Raw genomic sequence first — 23571 nt, 5'->3', positions numbered from 1 at the left:
AAACACAAGCGCACGCTCATGCGCACACACATGCATGGACACAATATTTATTTTTAATAAAACATGCAGTTTTGGAGCATTTCAATAAGGACAAATAAAAATACATAAAACTAGGCTATGACTGAAAGCCGTAAGTGTTGTGCACAAGGTGGGAAGGTATATATAGCTGTCACAACCACAAGTAATTTTAGTGATATCATTGAATGGTTACTTTGAAAACTGCGTGAAATGGTCAATGCCTGAGAGGGCCCACCTACAATAGTAAAGCAGCAAAAAATCGCCTTCCTGCATGGGCCCCTGCCAGCTTCTGGACCCCCTGGGCTGTACCGGTTGCACCGTCGATATTTACGCCAGTGTCTCCTACACTATAAAAGGGACAGAAGCTGATTGTGACCAATAGTGTGCACTAATAACAGGTTCAGTGGAACATTAACAGATTCTCCAATGAAATTGTTGTTTTGTGGTTATTTGTCTCCTCACTGTTCTACACAAAACACTTTCACATTTTTTAATTATGGATGAGAGCCTGGACACAGTGGAGCACAGTGTGTTGATTGGCACACAAGGGGTGAGACTGTGGTGTTCAGAAGCCAGCACGGAGTTGTTTAATATGGGCCAGACCACGTTACTTTCTTTACTAAGTCATATTGCTATATTTATGCCTTAGGTTTACAGTGTAACTACTAGCTGTTCAAGTCAAGTAAAGGGAAAACTTGTTTTGCATGTTTGTGTCTCTTTTAAAGAGCTGGCTTGCTTGCAGTCAATAGGTAGAAAAAAAGTGAAGTACTGTTGAATCAAAAGGGCAGTGGGCACACCCATTCCCTCTCGTGTTCCCACTTTTCCCGGAGAGATCAAAATGGCTGACAGTTTTGAGAACACGTGGAGGTGTTGACCGCCTCCTGGGAAACAAATAATCCTATTTCCGGCTTAGTTTGCGCCACCTTAGAGCTGTTCCTGTGCACGCTGGGACACCCCTACCTGAAATCAGAAAACATCCATCCGACCAAGTAATATGTCACACTCCGAGAGCCATTATACACATGCTGAGCTTTTCTTCTCTGAGTGTAAATAAATGACTGCCGGCCCAACATACACAGAAACTTGGGCCCGTTTTTTGTGAGTGTGTTTTATTTTATTTTATTTTTGTCATAAGCACCCAGGTGTATAGAACGCCAGTAATTGTCCAATAAGTTAAAGCTGTTGATTCTTGTTTACCCCATATTATATATAGTACATCACACCACAAGCACTGATGTGCACGTTCTCCACACGAGTTTTCATTATATTTAAAGTAACTAAAGTAAAAATAAAGGGCCACCAGCATAGAATTTACTCAAATGCTTAGCCTTTCTTAAAAATGTCTGTCATTAACACAGTTGTAGAGAAAGGCAGTAATTCCTTGTCTAGTAATTCGAGTTCAAGTTATCCACTCAATTTCATTCTGCTGAAAGCCTGTTAGTAGCAGTGCTGGTTTACTTGCTGGGCCATAGGGTGTGTTTTTAGTGGGCGCTACTCCATTGGAGTGTACTTAGGTGTATGGGACTGGCGTGGCTGCCCCTCCCAGAGTTCTGGTGGAAGAGCGGATGGCTTCAGAACAAATGCCTGTTATGTGTCTGTATGTTACACACTTAAGTAAAGCTGGGCTAATCCTCAGAGGCAGGATCTTTATAAGAGGGCCACGTGACGTGTATCTTGTTGCTGAGGTGAACAGTGAGGGGATACTTGGGCATTATGGGCCAGCTGGGGAGATATCTCATGTTGCGTGTGTTCATGTGTGTGCGTGGGTGCGTGCTTGCGCGTGTGTGCGCGTGTGTCTACTGGAGCTCCTTGAAAGGTGTGGATTTGTGCGCGGCCGCCGGCTGTCACCCTTCCGGAACATCAAGATCAATTAGACTTTAGCCGGCGGGGCCAGCCCTTCCCCCGGTCACCCTGCGAGCGGATTACCCTCCTCATACCTGCCGGCGGGCTCGATCGAACGGGCCTCGGAGAACGTCTCCCCGCCGCACGTTTTTTGGCAGAAACCGCTTGGGGTAGTACCCCCGTCCGCGGGTCCCCCACCCCAACATGAGCAGCTCGAGCAGCATGCTGCAGGTGGGCGAGCCCAGGAGCCACTACGGCTCCACGGCGTCCCTGGAGGAGAGGTGTGAGCAGTCTTTCTTTCTCTTCTACTACTACAGGATGGAGGACGAGGCGGTGCTGGACCGGGGGGCATCCTTCCTCAAGCACGTCTGCGACGAGGAGGAGGTGGAAGGTAAGGCAGCCCAGTCTTTTCTCCTGGTCTCTCCTGCCGTCCGAACTAATGCTTTGTCACTTAGCCAAGGTAAAAGTAAGTTATCCACAGTAGCCCCATCTAAAGTAACCCCATCCTCCCGATGTCATCCCCATCCCAGCAGTCTCGGAGGTCCGTGTTGGAATCCTTATTCTTTTCTCAGCCCTTCAGCTGATGAATCCACTTTTGATACACATCCAAATGATCCATTTATCACTTTTATATGTGTTAATTTACCAGTCTAAAGGCAGTTTAGGAAAATGGGTTAATTTGGTCTGATAAACATATAGGGCACAGGGGCCACGTGATGATGTTTACTACCTTAATCTTCTCTCAGTACGTTTGCCCGGTTCGTTCAAGAATCCCATCACTGTCTTAGTGTTTGTATATAGCTTGTTACCTAGACAGAGATATATATACAGTGTGTGGGAAATCCTTCCTTCTAGCAGTCCCAGCTAAACATATGAATGAAGGCCCGTATTTACTGTAAAGTACGGTCAAACAGAAACCTACTCCTGTTACGGTCTATAGACATGGACTGTAGTCCATAAACAGTGTATGGACATGTACATTATGTAGCAATTTTGATATGTTCATTTAGATTTATCGTATTTCTGAATACCTTAAGCTGTCTTCAGAGATCCAGGTCAAGGCCAAAGTGGCTCGTTTTGCCACTGTCCTTTTCTCTCTTTTTTCCCCCCACTCACCTCGAGGTGAACCCTTGCGCAATCGGCGAGCTTCCTGCTGCCAGTGTAAGGCTAAAGACAGCGTCCTGCCTGGGTCTAAATCCCAGTGGAGGCTTCCCGCTGCTCCGAGCGCTCCCTCCCGCTCCCTCTCCCCGCGGGGCTCGGCTCTCGGCAAAGGTTACGGCGCGCTTCCGCAGGGCAGCCGAGCTCCCTTTGTTCCCGCGGCGCTGTCACCTGCCTACCAATGCGGATCTGCAGCGCTCACTCTCACAGCTGTCAGAGAGGAAATTTCCGTCACTGAAGGTGCCTGTGCCTGCCGCCAGGAGAGGACACTTCTAGTTTTCATTGTTTTAGGATAATCATATGGGTATGTCGAGTTGTTAAATCTCCTTTGGTTGGGACATGGCTACATGGTGGTTTGAAAGCATGAATTCTGATACCAGGGCCAACCCAAAGGGAGGAGGGGAAAGAGTAATGTGTTACATAGCATAATTAACATGAAATTAACAAGCTTCTTTTTTGCTTTGATAGACTGCCATTGATTAAGTAGGAGGTCCTTTTTGTCATGCTGTTGTATTAGCATGCTGTGTTGTAGCAGTGGCTCTGTGCCACCTTCTGCTACGGTTCCAGCTACCCCCCCCCCCCCCCCCCCCCCCCACCCACTAAAGCTCCGTTACTGGGGAAACTGGAAGCTCACATCTCCGGGAAATAAATGAGCCGAGCCAGACCAACTGCAGACACAAGCAATTCTCTTCAGCTGGCCATAAACGTTTTGATTCTGAACACTTTTTTTGGTAACGCTCTAAAGAAACCCGTCCACCAAAAGGACAGGAAGTTCGATGCAAGGCCGAGTTGGCAGCTTGCAAAACCATGACACTTTTTTTTGTTTTTTTTCTTTCGCTCCCTCCCGAAGTCCCTTTCCCACCTTCCATTGGCCTGCAGGCTGGTTGCCATGCCCACTCCAGCCATGTCGTGGTCTCGTTGGTTTCTCGTACGCGCAGCTAAGCTCATGAAAGTGTGTTACGGGAATCGCGCACGTCTCCCAGGCTGCCCCGTGTCAGGGTTACAGAGGATTTGTGAAAGGCCAGTAATAGCAGTAAAAACAAGTATGAATATAAACTGTGAAAGGGGGTAAATGCAAACAATATAGGACTATGAGAGATCAGCACAATAAAACGCCGTTAAATCATATCTGTCTCTAAATCCGAACCTATATTGTGCTCTTAGGGCTTGTGGCTCCCCGTAAGATGTGGGCAGATGTTTTAACCCACTAACCCTGCATAGCTTATAAAGCCAGTCTAACACAAGGCACCACAGGAGAGAATTTTCCAGCAACCACCCTGTGTTCTAATTTCCTCGTACTGAATGATTTGTACTGCAGGTCCATACAGACTGGACCAAGCTTTAGCTGTTTTGGTAGAAGTTATGTTGCGTGGGCTGTTTTTAGATTTTTTCTTATGTTGCAAATTACTATAATACAAAAGCAGCGTGAGCTAAGTTTGTTTACTCAAAGTGCTCACTAAACAAAGTTTTCCAACAACACTGAGAGTACAAACATGGTAAAACAGTCAGAACCGAAACCTCTGTTTTGGTTAGATGATAGCAGATCAATTTAAGTGTCGTGGAGCGAGACTCACAATTGTGTTTTGATTTTGCCACTGCCAAAATATTGGATGGCCAGGACGGCCAATAGGAACAGCCGGCAACGCGGGTGATGTTGGCTAATACCCAAGCTTCCCCACGGTGGCCCCGGGCTCACTGTTAATGTCTGCCATTACTCACTCTCACCTGCTTCACAACAAAAAACAAGCTATACCTAATCTCAGCATGACCACCTCACCGCATGAAACATTTACCAGTGTATTTAGAAGATGTGTTAAAAGAGTACTTCCAGTCCACTAGAGGCTGCAGTCATAGACCCTTGAGCATCTCACCTGACAAGGTAGTGCACCATGTTTAAGAGTTTTAAACTGAACCCGAGTTACAAACTGAATTAGTGTATCACTATTGTAGTGTGGCCCTGTGATTTTTCTGCAAGCTCTGCAATTGCCTGCCTTTGGTGTAACTAGACTCTCAGGCACAGAGATGCAGTTCAGTTCTAAATTGCCTTGTGCTCTTGCTGGTATATTTTATCAGGGGAAGGAACTTCACTTTACAACAGGCAAACCATGAAAGAGCATCAATGAACAGAACAATCATGGAGAAAATTTCAGAAGGTGTTGACGAACTCTGCAAAAGGCATAGTTGCCTTAGCCTTTACTTGAAACCATTTTAATCTCTCAAAGTGTATGTTGTGGTCATGCGCAACATGTTTCTAAGTTCTGATTAAACCAAAGGCAACGGGGTGCCAGAGGGAAAGACAGAGGGAAATTGAATGTTCACAGTCTCTTCAGGGGTATGGTTGAGAGGAGGGCTTGATTTATAGGCTGGTCCTGTTTGTATTATATTCCCTCCGCACGCAATATTGCACGTTACTGAACTGTGTTCCCAGCTTAAGTGCTGTGAGCAACATTAAAACAGGCTTTTAACCACGCCAATGAATAATGAAAAGTTTTTTAAAGGCAGCTGAGACGGGCGTGCCGGTTCTGATTGTTAATGCTGTATTGTTAGTAATACTTACTCAGTTTCCCTTACGAATAAAGTCAGAAAATTATTCTAGGAAGGAACAGCAAAGCGCTAAAACTGAGTGTACGCCAACAGTTACTGTAATACATGCCTAAATATATTTGTGGTGCTTCATAGTGAGCCTTTATACTGTAGGAAAACCTAAATATCAAAAGTTCATCACGAAATTCTACTTTCTTTCAAGCGAAATGTTTGGTTTGATAGATGCCTGTTAGCTTGTAGGTCCAGCTTGACCCCGAGTGTTTCGGGGACCGCTTCCTGGCAAAGTTGAGCCGTTTCCTGTATAAATTGCATTGAGGAAGTGGTTGGCATTTATTTACATCCTTTCTTTGTGGGGAGATGACCAAAACCCTGCCCCGGCAGAACAGGAGGAAACAATTGACACCCAATGCCTGACTTCATCGTCCTGTTTAACATTTCCCCTCGCAGTGTAAACACCCAGGTTTCTCAGGAGATTTAGTGATGTCATACCGCCGCTGGAAAAAAAAAGCACAATCATTTGACCTCCTTCAGAGAGAAAGCAATCAGCAAAGAAGAAAAAAACATCCAATGACATGTTTTCACGGCTGGATAAAAATGTTATGTTTTAATGGAGCTTGTCCGGATCTGCATACACTCAGATAGCGTATTAATCTAAAGATTGTATTGGTTTGCTGACGCGGATTACTGCGAACAGCTATGCTTGTAATGGCAGGGCTCAAACAGTGAAAACGGTGTATAAATACGAGTTAACCCATTTGCCATTTGCTCTGTAAGCCCCCTTGTAGTGTAGTAATTAATGTCCCAGTGAAACTGCAGTAATCTGCTGAAATGGCTGACTGTGCTGTATTGTGCCCTCTGCCTCACAGGTCACCACACCATCTACATCGGCGTGCACGTGCCCAAGAGCTACAGGAGGCGGAGACGCCACCGTAGGAGAACCAGCCACAAGGACAGGAAGGAGAAAGTGACGGAGAACGCCTCTGACAAGTCGGACGCGGAGAACAACGACGAGGCCGGCAACAGCATCCTCAAACCGCTCAGTAAGTGCTTCAAAATGCACGTCGCCCCCGATTACAGCCTGGGACGTCTCCGTGCCGTGCCACCCCACTCTCCCTCTCTCTCCCTCTCGCAGAAGAAGGCCCCGCGGCCGTCCCCATCCAGCCGAGGGGACTGCTGACTCCACTTAGTCAGAATGGATAGCCGGGGCTGCTCTGCCGGGTAACGAGAGTGTTTAGACAGAAGGGAGCGAGCCCCGGCGTGCGGCTAATAGCCACACTAAATGGGGCTGGGCTGTTATAATGTGAGTCACGGACTGTGTGTGCGTGTTAGTGAGTGTGTGTGTGTGTGTGTGTGTGTGGAAGCCGAGAGTTCTCGCTCTCTGCCCCCGAGGGCTGTTACTTGCGAAGCGTTTCTTTCAGCTAGTGCGGACGCTGTGAGCATGAATGCTGGTTAATAACGCTGCGCTTGCTCTTGGGGAGAGAGGGCCGGGGCTGTGAGTGCAGACCACTATAAAATGCCTTTTCATAGACGGTCGGCCCGTGTAGACTGTCTACCTCTCACAAGGTTACAGAGTGTCCAGTAGAAAGTACACATTGATAATTTGTTTTCATTAGAAAGTGAATTTTATCAGACGGATTAAGAGACAACAATAGAACATAAGTATACCTACAACATCTACAGTTCTGTTAACAATGGTGACTTTTAATCCACTTCCTACATTCAGTATAATCCTAATCAGGTATTACCCGTGGAGAATGTCCTCAGGGGTCAATTTTAGACAGCCCAGAAGCATCAGACGTAGAGTAATGATCAATATCAAGCTTTTGTTCCTATCATAGATTAGTTTCTGAGTATTGGTCTTTCAGGAAGATAAGGAACAATGCCTAATCCCTCTCTCATTATGCAAAACTACAGCTCAAATTGATGTTGCCCTAAATCCCTGACCACAAAACATTACTACATTAAAAATATAGGATTTTAGTGTTTTGTCTGTTATCAAAAAGCAACCATGTGACAGTAAAGTTTAACCTTGCGAAAAATGCTGTGATATAATAGATGAAAATTCACACAAAAGGTGAAGATGCAGATCATATTTGAGGATATAATTTTGTACCACAGTTCCTGTATGTTGTCTATAAGAAAAGCTACAGCGGTGCAGAATAACATCAGCTGCTGGCTCAGCTACTACAGTGTAATGGATGACTGTGGCATCTTTTGAATCTTTTGGACAGTTATGAACTGTTTAAAATTGAACTACATACATTTCTCTCAATGGCTCTCACTCATCATTGAGCTCAGTGTGCTTTCTTCTATGAGTTCAGGTTGGAGGAATAAAATGCCTTGGAAACAGTGACCTCGGATGCTGCTTGCGTTGAGGATGGAAATTTCCCTTCAGTCACTTACAGGCCAGTTGAATAATAAAAAGCTGCCACAGGGACACTTCTGTAATGAATGACAATAACTGTATTCATGTTGCTGTGCTGTAAGACATACATTAGAGCCAGTGGACTGGAAACATGCCACTGTATACTTGACACCGGGCTTAGAGCGTGGTTCTCATGCAAGCTGAATCAACGTACTACCACATTTGAACAGCAGTAATAGGAATAGCAGGAATTTACAACAAAACAGAAGGAAAATGAAGAATTAAATTAAAGAACATAAATCAGGGTAAATGAAATACATAAATCAATGATGGATGGCGGTCACGCCTTGCTTTGGAGGCTGACCTTTTAATGTTGAAAAATTTTTGGGCGTCTTTTGAAATTAAACAAATTAATCAAAGACGAGTGTGCAAGCAAACACACATCTCTTCTGTGCTGTCAGAGCTCCGCAGCGACTTCTTGTGCAGCTTTCTGATAGTGAAATTGAAAAGGTGCAAAGTGAAAGCAGTTTCAGGTGCATCTGTGAACACTGGCACCCTTTAAAAACAAGACATTTGTCTCCATTTCAGCATCTGTCATAAGGAGATGAGTCTCCCCTTGACATGCACACATGTGCATGCATGCACACGCGAACACACATGTTCATGCACACGCATGTTAGATTTACGTCAGTGGGGGTATCGACCTCTGTGCATGGGAAGGATTTTCTTGAAGAAGTTAATATTACAAGGCAGAAGATTACGGCTCAGCTGAGACAATGGCGTGGCCTTTTGTCACCGGATCTCCTGTGGACCGGATCTGTTCTACCACAAACACGTAAAGGGACAGAGGTTATCCCACTCGAAATGACCTCTCCCAGATGTTATTCTGACAGGGGTCATGTATTTAATAACTGTGTGTTTTGTGGACATATTAGTGGCAAATCTGCATGTAGGCACTATTAAAAGCACCTGCTTATGGTGACAGGGCAGCATCAAGATGAAAGCTCATGTTGCGTGTGCCTGCGTCAGTGTTTGGAAGAAGAATGAGGTTTTCCTTTCACATCATTACATAGGCTTTTATCTTTAATATCCCCCACACCACAGACCAGCCCATCCAAAGTCTGGGAAGGCAATATACATCCAGTCTTTCAGAGAAGGAGATGGGAAAAACCATCTTTCAGCAGCTTTCAGCAGGCCTGTCAAAGATCGACTCAAGGCAGCTACCCAGAAAGTACAAGGTGTGGTGTTATCACTTCACTCTGTACCCAAGGGTAATGTGGCCCCTAAAGCTGTGTGAAGTCACTTCATCAGCCGTAAGCAGGATGGATGCCAAAGCCAACTCCTTCATCCGCAAATGGCTTGGGCTCCCACGGTGCTTTTAAGCAGTAAGCCTGCATGGGTGGGTGGAATTTACTCTACCCCTGAAATCTATCACCCTCGGGTACAGGCAAGAGAAGGCAAGGTTGGTGATGGAGTTAAGGGACTCCTCCGACAAGTCGGTGAAAGATATGCATGCCCGAGTGGTGACTGGAAAGAAACGGAGGGCTGAGGAAGAAGTGAAGAAGGCGGTGAGCAGATACAACACCAGGAGGTGGTGGACAGGGTCCAGACAGGGCGGGCAGGCCTAGGATGGGGTGACCCACCCAGCCTATGGTCCAGACCAAGCAAGAGGGAGAGGAAGGACCTTGCTGTCTCTGAGGTTATCAGGATGGAGCAAGAGGAATACAGAGTGAAGGCTGTGGCACAGGGGCAGCAGGGGTGCTGGACAATGTGGGAAGGTGCCACGAGTCGAGCGATCAATTGGGCAGACTTTTGGAAACTGCAACAGGCTGGACTCAGCTTCTCATCAGGGCAACTTATGACACCCTACCCTGCCCTCACAACCTCATTCAGTGGTTTGGGACAGAGAAAACCCGTGACCTCTGCAGGACCATCAATGCCTCTCTCCAGCACATTCTGTCAGGTTGCAAAACAGCACTGACACAGGGTCAGTTTAGATGGTGACATGACTAAGTGCTCAGGAAGCTGGCAGATGTAGTGGAGAAAAGAAGGCAAGAGGCAAGCAATGAGAGTCCAGCAGGAGGCCAACAGAGGATACAGTTTCTTAGGCAGGGGGAACCTGTAGTTAACACCAATAGGAGACCAGTACCTAAGCTCCTGACTTCAGGGTTAGAGTGGAGAATGGACGTGGAGCTGGGCAGACAGCTCCATTTTCCAGGGGAAATCTGCAGCGCCACAATGCGACCAGACATGGTGCTGTGGACCACAGCCGGAAAATCAGCACTGCTGGTTGAACTGACAGTGCCTTGGGAAGACGGGTTGGAGGCAGCCCACAAAAGGAAGAGGGCAATATATGTGGACCTGGTCGCGGAGTGCAGGGAAGGTGGATGGAGCATGAGGCTCTACCCGGTGGAGGTGGGTGCTAGGGGCTTTGTGGGAGACTCAATGACACATCTGCTTAAGAACCTGGGGCTACGGGGAGCCAGACTGCATAAGGAAACCAGGGAAGTATCGGAGGAGGCCGAGAAGGCAAGCTTTTGGCTCTGGCTGAGAAGACGGGAGAAGGCATTGGGGAGCGACCAACTCCTGAAGAAGTTTAGCTGTGGGTGTCATTGGGACGTCCCTGTTCACTGCCCCACCACCAGGAGATGTTCCAGGATAAAGGGAAAAACATCTATGAACGGTGGTCCCCTGAATGATGACCCTGAAGCTAACACAGCGGCACCGGTGGAGGTGCGACACGCTTAGAGCCAAGCAGGAAGAACATCTACCTGTTCAAATTAAATGTTTACATTTTATCTTTCAGCAGTTGCTGTCATCGACAGTGACTGTCAAAGATACAAAGTACATCTAATAGTTGTGCAAAAGATGGTACGAACAGTACACAACTGATAAAGTGAAGTCGCACGTCAGATCTTGTGTAGTGCTATAATAACTAGCATGTATGCACTTTGATAAGTAAGTAGTGCTTTTGGAGAATGTTTACAGATTATCAAGAAAGAACAAGAACACTGCTTTTATCAGGAATCCTGATGGAAGTCACAGTCTGTGGTGGTGTAACTGTCAGTGATTTCACACTGTGTGAGCTGGGGTAGCTCGTGTTTCCTCGCGCCTTTAAAGCTTTCTGTACTCTTGGTCATCCTGAAAGTGATTTTTATCTATAGCTCTCAGAATAGTGCTCCTAAGAGGATACTACTTGAGAATTCTACTCGATACCTCAGCTTGACACTCGGAGGAGGGAGTGATGGGGTGGGAGTGGGGGCGTCCCTTTCCTTTGTCCTTTAGGGCAGATATTCTTTAGAAAAGCCCTCTTATGCTGCAGACCTTCCAGGAAGACGACAAACAGGTTCACTAGCAAACCAGCCATAACTCTGCATTCTAGTCATAGCATTGTCTTCCTCACTGCACAATGGCTTGTTTACATGACCTGCTAGTATTCCACCCCACTAAAAACTACAATTACCAGGGTGCTAAGGGTTAGCTCAAGCAGGAAATGGTATGCACGGGCAGAAAGGTTTTTCAACATGTTAGCACACAACTCGCTGAGATTGGCACTCAAGACGTACATTAGAATCAAACCCTTGGGTTACACGTTTTCTATTGTTCCTGGTTGTTTTTGATCCGTCTGGCTGTATAAATCCCCCCCTTGTTCCCTTGCTCATTTCCCTCATCAAAAAAATGCCTCATTGTTCCGTACCCTAAGCACTGTCGGCGCTTCATTTACATCCTGGGATCTTGCCAAGGAGTAGGTTGCCATTTTATTCTGGAGTTCCGGGCAGCGCAAACAATGCAGGAACTTAGGCATACCCTCCCCACACATTCAGTTCCAGCTTTTTGGAAATTAATTCAGTTGAAATCTTGCCAGCCCTTGAGGCCGGGCTAGGCTGTTATGTGCTGTCGTCCGCTATGCTTGAAAGTTTGACATCTTTCTTTCAGCAGGTCGGTTGTACATCTGCAGTGTGTTTGACGAAGTACGGTCTTGTTCATTGGTGGATCCCTTCATGAGAGGGAGTTGTCCCAGATGGAGCAAAATGTAACGAAGGAAAGTTTGTTTGCACCCAGTACTACACCACAATAAGGGCAGCAATGTGCAGTAACATCACAGTTGTAACAATAAATTAGGGGTGTCCAGTCAAAGCATCTGAATAGCAGTCCGCACACTATTGCGTAAACATAATGCCATCTACATTAGGTACACATACACACATACTGCACACACATGCTACTTTTACAAATGTTTCAGAAGCAATATCGGTTTGTTTATCAACGAATCAGCTGTCAAATTGATTTTGTACCATCTGTCACATTTCCACTTTAAATGTGGTTCAGTTTGTTCTAGTCGGTGATCGGACTGTTTGTTTCAGAGTTTCTGTTTCCTTCAGAAGAAGCTCACTTTTTCCAGTTTAGATAAGGTTGTTCAAACGATGCATAATGCAGTGTGCTTGATTGATAAAGGATCAGCATGTCCAGATCTTTGAGGATGGATGCAATAATAGGAAAATGCAAGGCTACAAACTCTTAAATTTGCCTTGGCCTACCTATCCTGCATTTGAGATGTATGTTTGAACCTCAAGGCACCCCGTTGATATGGGGCAAGTCTTACTGGAGCAAATTAATTACTATTCCTTTTAGCATTCTGTCAGACATGGAATTTTGCCCTATCGCATCTTATCTACCATGACCTTTAATACACTTTTTCAGTAGACTGCATTTACTGATTTTTTAAATTGCTCTGGGGGCCCAGTTATGGTCCAGGTTTGACCCCCAGGCCACAGTGTAGACACCTCTGCTGTAAATGGATTGTCATGCAATTTTTCATATAGAACACATCCTGTGTGTGATCAACAGCCTCTTGCCTCTCTTTGAAGGGGGCAGGGCTAAATACACTGGATTCCCCCAAATGGACAGGTTTCCTGAACAGGAAAGTTGCGAGAAAACCCAAGCCTGCTTAGGAATGCTCTCTGTGTACAGTAGAGTTAGCGTCCCTCAGAGAGCTGCACTGTTTGACAGGTGGCCTGAGATTCTCTGTCTGTTCAGATGGAGGTCAGAAGCTCTGGAATGGATGTCTGGTCACTTCCTCCGGACAGGACCCTTCGAACCCGACGCACTACTCATTTAACTTAATTCTCCAAAGCGGCTTATGGAGATTATTGACTGAGACACTACGCTGGTCCCCTCCTCGGACTTGCACGCTGTGGTCAGGTGGTGCGGCTTGTGTTGCGTGTCTCGCTTGGGCCGGATATCGATGTGCCTTGGTACGTGTGAATCTCAGTAATTTTGATTGGAATGATTTCCTCTTCAGAGAATGAAGTCACTCCCGGTGTTAACAGACAGTGGAGAGATCAAAGATCTGTGGTGATGATGCATAGGCCTAAGAGCAGGCAGGCCGCCCGTATGGTATAAGGTTTTGTATGTCAAAGGCCAGCTGGGGCCCTGACCCCCTTGTTCTTGAGGAGGACCTGGAGAGAGGCAGGTAGCTCCGTGTCCCCTATGCACTCAGGACAGCCCCTCCCCTTCCTAGAGGAACGGCCCTCTGTAATCCTCTCTAAAGCAGTTTGTCTCCCCCGTTAGCAGTTATAATTAGTTAATCTAACCTCATTCTTTACCTAAGTCTGGTTTGTGTGTCAACTGGCAATGATAAACCCATGGAAACATACTGGACATACAACCCACACCTCTGTCTTCCTGAGTCATATGTCCAGTCATTGCGAAGGTTCAAGTCTATTTTATTAAGGAGTAATTTAGTCTTTTTGATTCGACTCGATTCAGCAGCCTCTACAAATGGAGTGATGAGCCACCCTGAAGCTGTGGTGGTGTGGTTGAGTGCATCTTGGTCTGGTTTACACCTCAGGAGGCCTATCTGAGGAGGAGCTCGAGAGCAATTGTGTGGAATATTTCTACAAAGCGCAGTGTGGCTTAAAGCCAGGGCCGTTCTGTACAGACAGCTCCACGCTCATTAGGGAAGGACCTGCCAGCACAGTGTAGTATCACCCACCACTAGAGCCTATTAACTCAAGGATAGTGTCTGAAAATACTTTACACTTTGCCAGTGTTCGTGTCTGGGTCACCCTTACAAGAAAGTTGTGGGAAGCCAATAAAAAGATGACCAGCTGATCTCTTCATTGAACTGTATGCTAAACATTCCTGTCACATCCATATCAAACACTTGTAAGGCCAAAATGTGATTCATTGATAATGCATAACAAATCTACAAAAATATGAGTTTACATTACATACAAGTAAATGCTCACTCTGACACAGTTTTATAGTTATAGTATAGTATGTTCCAAGCATACATGTGATGCCATTCATAACCTGACTGTCACTACGGAAAAGCCATTTGGTACAATACATAAATCTTGAGTGAAACAAGAAAAGAGGTGAAGGAATTAATCTGTGCTGGAACCATTTGCAAAGAGAAATTAGCAATGTGATGTACATTAAACTATTCCTTTTGCAGCAGTTTGCAAACTAATGTCATTCATTCTGTAAAAACAGTGATCTAGACAAATCCCACTTGATCAGCCCACCTCTAAAGAAAACACTAAATGTTTTGTCCATTCTCATGTTAGGAACCTTCCTGAAACTGGCAATTCCTTGTCCTCACCCTAAATTTTGTGCAGTGGTGTCTGGTTGACAGTTATGTTAATGCATGGTGCCTCTTTCACTGCTCTCCTCCATGAACTCTCTCCAGAAGCTCTAGAGTCCGTTCTGTGAGGTGTTTTAATCCCCCCAGAGGGCGGGGAGAGGAGGGGCGTGGCCTGTGTCTTGTGTCCCAGTGCCCCTTTGGCACGACAGCCTGCGGGAGACAAGGCCGAGCGGCATTAGATATTAATTAGCAGTCTGCACGTGGGCCGGGAAGCAGCAGCTATCGCCCTGCTTCCTCTCAGCCCGCGTCTCGCTGATTAAGGAGCCCTGCCGATTAGAGCGGCCCGGCGCGCGGAATCAAAGATTTCTCCCTGAAATATTTAACACGGCCAGCCTTTCCCTCCGCTGTTCTGTGTATGCTTGCTGCTCCCACGCGGCGAACTGTGCGCGTCTGAGACTGACCGGAGAGCGGAGTGATTGACATGAAAGGGTGCGGATCCCGTTTCGCCGCGCTGGTGTACGGTTACGTCTCACGTTGTGATTGATTTCATTTCCATGGCCCGCTGATGCAAAGCAGGCCTCTGTCTGTCTGTCTGTCTCCTGTTGGGCCCGCTTTGAACTATTTCGAGTCTGGGCCTGCAGCATTACTGAGGAGATGCGGGGCTGAGATCCTTCAGTAAATGTCAGCTCCGCAGTCTGTGGGGGATTATGGGACAGAGGATCAGCCCAGGATGTGGGAACTCACGGCTAGCTCGCTCTGTGAAGTAGAACTTTCCAAGGGCTTCCTTGGACATTGTTAAAAAATAATGTCAAGATGAAAGACTGTCAATTTCCTATTACATTCATTTTCAGACCAAAACTGGGTTTTGGGTCAGCACATTTTTACAACAAAATACCTGAATATGTGTTAAATATGTATTCATTTGATTTCACTTAGCAAAACTTTGGTAGTAATCAATTTGAAATTGCTAAGACTGGGATAGGATTAAGCATAGATTCATCTCTTTGATTTGTCAAAATCGACTCGTAAATTCAAACGATTCTGGACTTGAAGGCTATGCTAGAATGACCAATTGTTTTGCTGCCTGGGACAACTCTTATCCAAATCTTTCTTGTAAAGCTGTTGCTGGAATTGTGGTCAATTGATCATTGGAGATGGTACTTTTGACATTTGTACAATTTAAAAAGTAAATACATATCTTTCTCATTTTATTACACAAAGCGCTTGGCATCAATATTCTTGCGGCAAAAACACTGACCCCTCGTGGTAGATAAGGAAGGACTGATTGGTAGATGATGAAGTGCAAGTGTGACTAATTCACATTAGTTTTACTTGTTATCTTTTAATGCGTGTAAGAGTGGAACTAGAAATTAAGTATTGATTTTCTGGAGCAAACAGGTGAGTTTATGAAAACTGACCCCAGGGAAAGTGTTAGCAGACATTAGTCCTATAGGGCATTGATTTATGGGTGCTTGGTTGCTGTACGTTTGGGCAAACACTTTCTCTAGATATTGTATTCTCACAGTACCACCCAAGGTGCCTTTTAAGCATAACTTGCGGTATTTCAGATAAATCTCTTAATGTTCATCCAGGGGATCAGTGCAGCTGTGGCACTCGTCCTGTAATTTAAGAGTTTAGTTTCCCCTTTCAGACAATACGTGATGTACAGTAAATCGCAGATTATGTTTGATGCAGACTTGCATTAGCCATTACTGTGCAGTAATCCTCCAGTCTCTGTGTGATTATCTGTATAAAGTCTGGGCTGGTGTTGGGGGGGGGGGGGGGGGGGGGGGGGGAGCGGGGGTGATGGGAGATTTTCGCTCTGGAGGAGGCGAAAATAACCGAACAATCAACAATCCGCTGTGGAGAGAAGAAGCTCTATTGTGCTGGGAACAAAAGGGAAGAGGCGCAGTCTGGCCCCGGACATGTGACTCCACTCGACGCTCGCTCTGCTCACCCGCTGCCTTTCCGTCCTGCGGCTCGATGCGTCTCTGCTCCGAAGGCAGTGACACTGAGTGATACTGAGACGCTCGATGACAGAGACGATACTGACTGTCTGCAGTCTCGTGTTTGGCTGCAGGTCTTTTGAGCTCCTGGAACTGCAGAATGTAGGGGAGACATTCTCTTAGGTTTAATGCTGAGAGGGCCTAGTCCAGTGAGCCTAATACCTGGTGTCAATTTATCAACCAGACTGAACAGGAGTACTTGCCATGAGAGCAGTAGTGTTCGTACAGTTTAAAAATAGGCCAGGGTGGTGCGTTGGCGTTGACAAGTACTGCTGCTGCCCAGTGTTGTGGTGGAAGTGCTTTTCTGGATGGCGAACTTGTGGCTTCGAGCACCAGTGGCTTTGCAATTGAGCTAATGCTTTAGAGGATGCATGATTGTCATCAAGTGGCGAGAGTCCAGGATATCGTTTAAAAAGTGCAAGTGGTCATGAAAGGGCTGGCTTTTAGGTGTGTGTGTATTACAGGGGTTACATGACTTTTCAGTATCCGACAAGCCTTTCCTGAGATAAGGCATGGCTGAGAGACGTGGCTGCGCCGCATGCGTGGCCATTGGCGCCCAGGCTGCCGCCATTTATCATGGGAGGGGGGATCGTCTCCCCCCGCAGTGTGACTTCGGCTAAAGGCTAACTCAAGGAATTCGCTGTACTTTCAAAGGCAGCAGGTCCGGGCCTCCCAGCCGCAGTCAGTTGCTAAGAGGAAAGGCAACACCATCATTGTCCCTTTTCATAGCAGCTGGCAGTTGCCTAGCACTCGACTGATGGCTTCCTCCAAAGTCTTCGGCGTTTAAACACTCCTCACCTCACAAGTGAAACTGCTCTGAGATTGGCCCTCTGACTGCACGGTTTTGTTTCAGAGCAGTGCTTTCCAGTGTTCATGTACCACCATTGTAGGCTTCTGTTGTCGCACACTGATCGAGTGGCAGCAATATGACATACTGCATGTTTGAGGTTAGCACATAAGTCTGTGAAAGCACCATATGATAGTTTGCTGCTTTTGATACCAGTGAGGTCTGCAAACCTGAAGGGTGCATTCAGCTGGATGACAAAGGTTTCCAGCAAGAATAAGTACTACATACAGTGAACAGAGAGAATAATAACTACATACAGTGAAGTAACGGTACCAGGACATCTTCAGTGGATTTAAATACACATTCAGTCTTTATAGCAGGCAATGTGTCAAGGTGTATAACACTAATGCTTTAATAATATTGAGCACTCCCTAATTTACAAGTTATAGTATGATCTACTAAATTGCCTCAGCATTGGGGTCCACCATATCATCAAAACCGTGCAATATACGGAGGGAGATATTTTGATATAATGGCAGAAATAGTACCGGTGAGCAGGACCTGTAATGCAAAGCTGGTTGTACCCCAGAACCACAAGCGCAACATGTGACAATATGCAGTTATAGCTGAGGAAGGGCTTAGGCAAGCAAATGCCCTTCACTACTGTTGCTAGTGCAGCTAATGTGTCACCGATGCAACCGTTCTCATTTGGAGGAAACCGCAGAGTCTGTAGCCAAAACGATCACTAAGGACACACTGCTGATGATTTGTTTTCAAGGTGAGAGTTGTTGTGAAATCATGCAGATTGCCCTCATTCAGTCCCAGCGATTGTAATGTTTGTACCATGACTAAGCGCCATGCACTGTGCACTGTGCAGAAGGCTTTTAATCAGACTGCCCCATCTAGTTGTTACTGCTTGTTTTTCCTAGGATTACTAAATGAAATAGGCAAGCTGTCATTCCGCGTCCCGCTTTAGTTAGTGAAAGGTTTTGCTTTAGGATGTCCTAAGTTACCATTCCATATTTCAGGTGGTTCTGCCATTCGCTTTAGTTTTTAAAATTAATTAAACATCTTTTTAATGTTAATACATATAAATTACTCATTCCTTAATGCATTTTGCAAAATAGCTGTTGATATTAATATATTCTTATATATTAATATGGTGGGGGGGGGGTTCGTAAAGTTTGTAAAGTTTGATAAAGTAAAGATTTGGGCGTGTTGGTGCAAACTGTTTCTTCCAGTCATATCAGCACCCTTTGTAAACTTCAATTTGCGTTCCCTGTAATGGCCAGTTTATGTCCTGCAGTGGGCATATAGGGAGTAATGTCTGATCTGTTATGCTACTCCACTGTAGAAGTCAAACTGATGGAATATCATTAAGTTTTAAGCATAATTTCACCATTTCACCCTATAACTGCATTGGATTATAACTATATCTTTGTTACTAGAATATAAAATGTAATGTTTCCATTAGCATGTTGCAGTTTAGCGAAACTGAAGTGTGTTGAGGATTTTCCATGAAACCTGCAAACTGGTAAGACTAATTTTAATGTTCAAAGATCCGAGATTTAGAATTATAGACAAATTGGGGCCAATTGCATGTAAGACCCAGATATCAGTTAAAGTCTGATTGTCAAAACTGGCTTGAGGAACATTAATTAAGCTTTGGGGATTTTAAGGAACACTGTGTAAAAGTAATAAAACGGTGCCTTAATTCTCACTGAGCATCCTTATTAAAAAGGCCAAAAGCGGAGATTTAGAGCGGTGGATATCCTCTCCGAAAGTCGGAACAGGCTAAAGCAGCTCGGAGTGGCAGCTCGGCTAAACCCCTTTTTGGGCAGCAAGCATTCTTTCCCCCTCTCCTTTCCCATGCACCCCACCGCAGAGACAAAGTCCTCTTTGTGTGGACGTGGTTCTTGGCCGCAGCGCCGCGGAGCTTTGAAACGCATTTGAACGATGGGATTTTCATTTCCACCTCTCCTTTTCGAGCCCGCTCTCTCTTTCTCTCAGCCGCGCCGATCGCCCCTCTCCCTAGCAACCTCAGAAAAGGAGCAGGCCAGCAGGCCCCCGAAGTACAGCGGCCTTGCATACATGCCCGTTTCTTTCTCTCTCAAGGCGGTGCAGTTTGCGCAAACACTGCTCCACAGACTGTAAGTGCGGAGGAGCCTCTATCTGCTTATATTCTACCTCCCGCAAGTGCCTTGTGGAGCAGGGAGTTTTGGATGGAAAAACAATAATAACATTGCTGAACCAGTCACATTGTGTTTAGCCTAATCTTTGCAACAGTGTGCTGCAGTTAACACCTATGACAGTTTGTTTCAAACAGATTTTGCATTCAGCTGTGCAGGTTAAATGAATTAGTGGAATGATTTTGGTCGGGCTTGCAGTTACAGAAAGATGCTCATTCAAAATGGCAGTTCATAGACGTGTTGTTGTTCAGATACACCTGCTGAATAATTGAGTTTTACATGTCAGACACAAGGAAAAATGTGTTTGTGGCAGGCAAACAAAACCTGTAGTGCCAACAGCAGACAGCACGTTGGAGTGCAGTGGGTGTTCCAAAAGCAAGCAAAAATTATAAGGCAGGCTGTTGTATGTTTGTGTATGTTTTAACCCTCCCCTCTTTATTTCCTTGATTTTTACTGTAAGTTAATATCTGTTATTTATACCTTACCTGGCCTTTTCAGCACTGAATCCTATGTCATGACGTCTGAAAACAATTTTTCTGCCAGTTTTTTTTCAACTGTTTTGCCTTCCAAAGTGAGCTTAATTCTGTTGACCTGTCAAATGACAGACTGCAAAGCCCACCACTTATATTTGTGTCTAGCTGCAACAACCACACAGTTGTTATTGATAACAAGCGGTATGAAACCAGAGAGTGCTCCCAGCTGCAATTATGCCATAATCTGCACAGTCAATGACAGAGATGCCTAAACGGTGACACTGCAAGACCATAGGTTGACAGAATCCTGTAAGGCTGCAGAGCCTGTGACATTGTTTGCCTATGTGAGGAATGAGACCTTGTAGTATCAACAATGTTACAAATAGGCTGAAAGAGTGGACTAAATGATCCTCCTGAATGCAACAATACGTTCTTGTGATGATTAAACAGTGTTAATCTGAATGAAGCTTTTTATAGAGTTTTGCTTGCATCCCTATTGGGACTTTCCAGAGCATGTCACCCAGTTGGGATGTTCACAGCTTGGTGGCTTTTCACTAAACCACCCATTTTTATAAGTATCCAAGGTACTAAACTGCTCATCAGTGGCTCAGTGGCTACCCTGGACCAATACAGTCCAGTGCTCAGGTAAGCCTGTTAAATGGCAGGGTCTGGCTTTTTGGTGCCTGAAAGTACATTAAAATAGAGACTAATTGAGTTGTGCCAAGCTGTCTGCTCTGTTCTTATCAGGGTTCTCACTCATATATTTTGGTAAGACATTACAAAAAGGGGACGTGTGTTTTTGACATGGTGATGCAGATGTCTCAGTCAAAAATGCACCGTTGAAACGGGTAACCAGTGAAACACCAGGTGCAGAAAGCTAAAAAGGCCGAGGTAGACCCCACAAGCAGCAGTAGGTTGGTAATTTATGGATAGTTCAGCATTGGCTTTTAATTCCAGCCCAGTTGGCACGAGTGCTCACTGAGAAGCCACGAGAGGTGAATCCCCTGCTCCTCTGATGGAGAGGCGAAGTGATTGGGCCTTGTTAGGAAGCGATCCGCCTTAGCCCGGTAACAGCCCGCAAAAAGAGCTCATGGCAAGTCTCTGGAGGATGGCGGTCCCGTTTAGGCTCCAGACCCTTTATTGCTCCTGACTCAGTTTTTTTGGAAATAAATACATTGAGTAAATCTTCTCTCCAGTTTGCTGACCTTTTCCCTGCAGCTCTTGCGTAACAGTCATAACTCGGATTTCTCTGAAAATGCCTCAGTAAAGTGACAGTATGGGGCCAAAAGGAAAATGCCAGCTTTTTAGATTTTAACGCAATGGTCTACAGTCAGATACCTACATTCATCATATCTTGAAATGTTGCGCATTTGCAATCTGCAGTCTTTAATAACACATCCACAATGGGATGGTCTTTTTTTGAGGGAAGTGGAGAAGGGCCACTGACAGTAAGCTACCATGAAAACGGCGTCTCGCCTCTGTGCAAATCCATTGTGTCCTGCAATATTATGCAATATTTCCATTGGTGCGTTTTCCGGTGACGTCGGTACACAAAGAGCTTTAAACGAGAGCGAGGCTGTGGCGTGAAGGAATCTGATTCGGTGGAACGGGACTTTTGTTTATTCAGTTGAACTAAAACTCATAGATGCCTGAAGCACAAACAAAAATTAAGAACTGTGGTTAGCTGGCTGTCACAATACTGCCCTTGTATCTGTGGCTGTGACCTCGTGAGCCATCTTGCCTGAGCCTCTTGGTGGGAGTTGAAGAGCTAGTGAGGGGGCTTTACACTTTACTCTTTGACACACGATTCAATGAAGTATTACAATGAAGTATTGGATATCACACTTCAACAGGTATCTGTGGCATTACCTGAAGTAGCCCTTTTGAGGGAAAGAAAGCATGGTTTTCATTATGTAGATACAGTTTATAGCTTGTTTTGTTTTACAGCCATTGTGAAGAGCGTGAAGGACTTTCTGAAAGAACGAAGGCTTCTTTGGAGTGGTCCACTGTCATGTCTATCACTTGTGATGGATTTTGCAGGGACTGCAGTGGGAAAGTTTATTTATATATCAGCAGGATTGAACGCTGCGGGTCTTTTTTCACGGGCACTGATGCTTGACTAAATATTCAAATTAGAAGACAAGAGGGAAGGAAAGCAAAGCCCTCTTTGGGAAGAATGAACAGTTTGTGAACCATTTCCTAATTGTTAATGAGGGGGACAGGGGCTGGGTGCCAAGTTTCCCCATGGGCCAATGGTGAGGGGCTGCTGTTTGTGGTCTGGAGGGAGGGCACTGGCAGGGGGAAGACAGGGTCCCCCTTTACCTGGGACTCATTGCTCGGACAGGGGGAACAGGGGACGGCCAGTGGTCTCGCCAAGTCATTAATGAATGTCTAGCTGCTCTGTGGCTTCTGGGGGGCCGGTATAGCTTTGCCCCCTCCCACGCACCCGCCCATACCCCTCTCGTCTTCACTGTCCATTGGAAGAGCTATTCAAAAAGTTTTTTTTGGCAATGTCTTGCGCCAACGGGAAGAAAAGCTCAGAGGCAAAGGAGAAGCCGGCAGTGCCGGTGGTGAAACTACCACCCCCGCCGGCCCCAAAGATGCCGCCACCAGCTACTAAGGAGCCTCCCCCTGAGACAGAGGAACCTCCACCTGTGGTGAAAGCCAATGGCTGCAGGGACAAGGATGAGGGCATGTCCGTCGGCCGGGTGGCTACCATTGCCTACCATGCAGTGAACCGCAGTATTTTCCCTTTTCTAGTCTCCCCGGCGGCCGAGCGGATCCGCTTCATCCTGGGGGAGGATGATGATGGCCCCGCTCCCCCTCAGCTCTTCACAGAACTGGACGAGCTGCTGTCTGTGGACGGCCAGGAGATGGAGTGGAAGGAAACAGCAAGGTAAGCCCCCGCCGAACGGCCTCCTCCTCTGACGCTCTCCCATGCAGAGGGGATGACCCCCGCACTGTAGTGTGGTGTACGAGCTCTGAAAGGCAGTGTGAGGTGGCGGCAGCCGGAGCCCGGCCAACGCTAGCTTCTGCTTAATGGGATTCGGAAACAGGCAGAGCGCCACACGGCAATAAAAGTCACACCGTAAGAAAGATTCTCCGGCGATCTGCTGGAGCAAACACAAACTCCACTCAGACCTCTGTAAAAAGCAAGCAGAGGTCATTTAATGTGATGAAGTTTTGCATCTGTTCTTCTGACAACAAATGTATGTTAAACCACTGTTAAGTTTTATTTTGTTTTTTTACATGAATATAAAGCACCAAACCTGCTTTAAAAAACTGCAGGAAAAGCAATTATTTCACTAGTGAAAATGGACCATTTATAACAAATGCTAGTGATGATAATGGAGATGATGATGATGAAGATGCTGACAATTAAATAGCTGAGCAATATGAGCAATATGTCAATTGTCAAAAACTAATGTTCTTGAAAACCTGATTGCATTAACACCAAAAGCTCACAGAAATTCCTGAGGAACACTCAACAAGTAGTGAATAAATCCTTTCATGAGTAATATCCTTGGCTCCAGTCCTGGTGCTGGCTCATGTCAAAACGTTTGACATTTTAGATTTCACATAGATAATGTCCTCATGTGC

At 45.8% G+C, this 23571-nt stretch overlaps 1 protein-coding gene across 3 annotated transcripts in view; it reads left to right on the top strand.

The window, feature by feature from the left end:
• The window catches only part of slc4a4a (solute carrier family 4 member 4a), a 72407-nt gene that overhangs the window by 6846 nt on the left and 41990 nt on the right, over positions 1 to 23571 (top strand). For all 3 annotated transcript variants that reach the window (XM_036527822.1, XM_036527821.1, XM_036527823.1), the window contains exons 2-4: positions 2178 to 2251; positions 6429 to 6602; positions 22732 to 22867. In XM_036527822.1, the coding sequence (XP_036383715.1) occupies positions 2178 to 2251; positions 6429 to 6602; positions 22732 to 22867 (384 nt within the window). The remainder of the gene's footprint in view (positions 1 to 2177; positions 2252 to 6428; positions 6603 to 22731; positions 22868 to 23571) is intronic.

The sequence above is a fragment of the Megalops cyprinoides genome, chromosome 4, assembly GCF_013368585.1.
Source record: "Megalops cyprinoides isolate fMegCyp1 chromosome 4, fMegCyp1.pri, whole genome shotgun sequence".
Taxonomy (NCBI): domain Eukaryota; kingdom Metazoa; phylum Chordata; class Actinopteri; order Elopiformes; family Megalopidae; genus Megalops; species Megalops cyprinoides.
The sequence above is the reverse complement of the archived record's forward strand: the minus strand, read 5'-3'. Positions and strand labels throughout refer to the sequence as shown.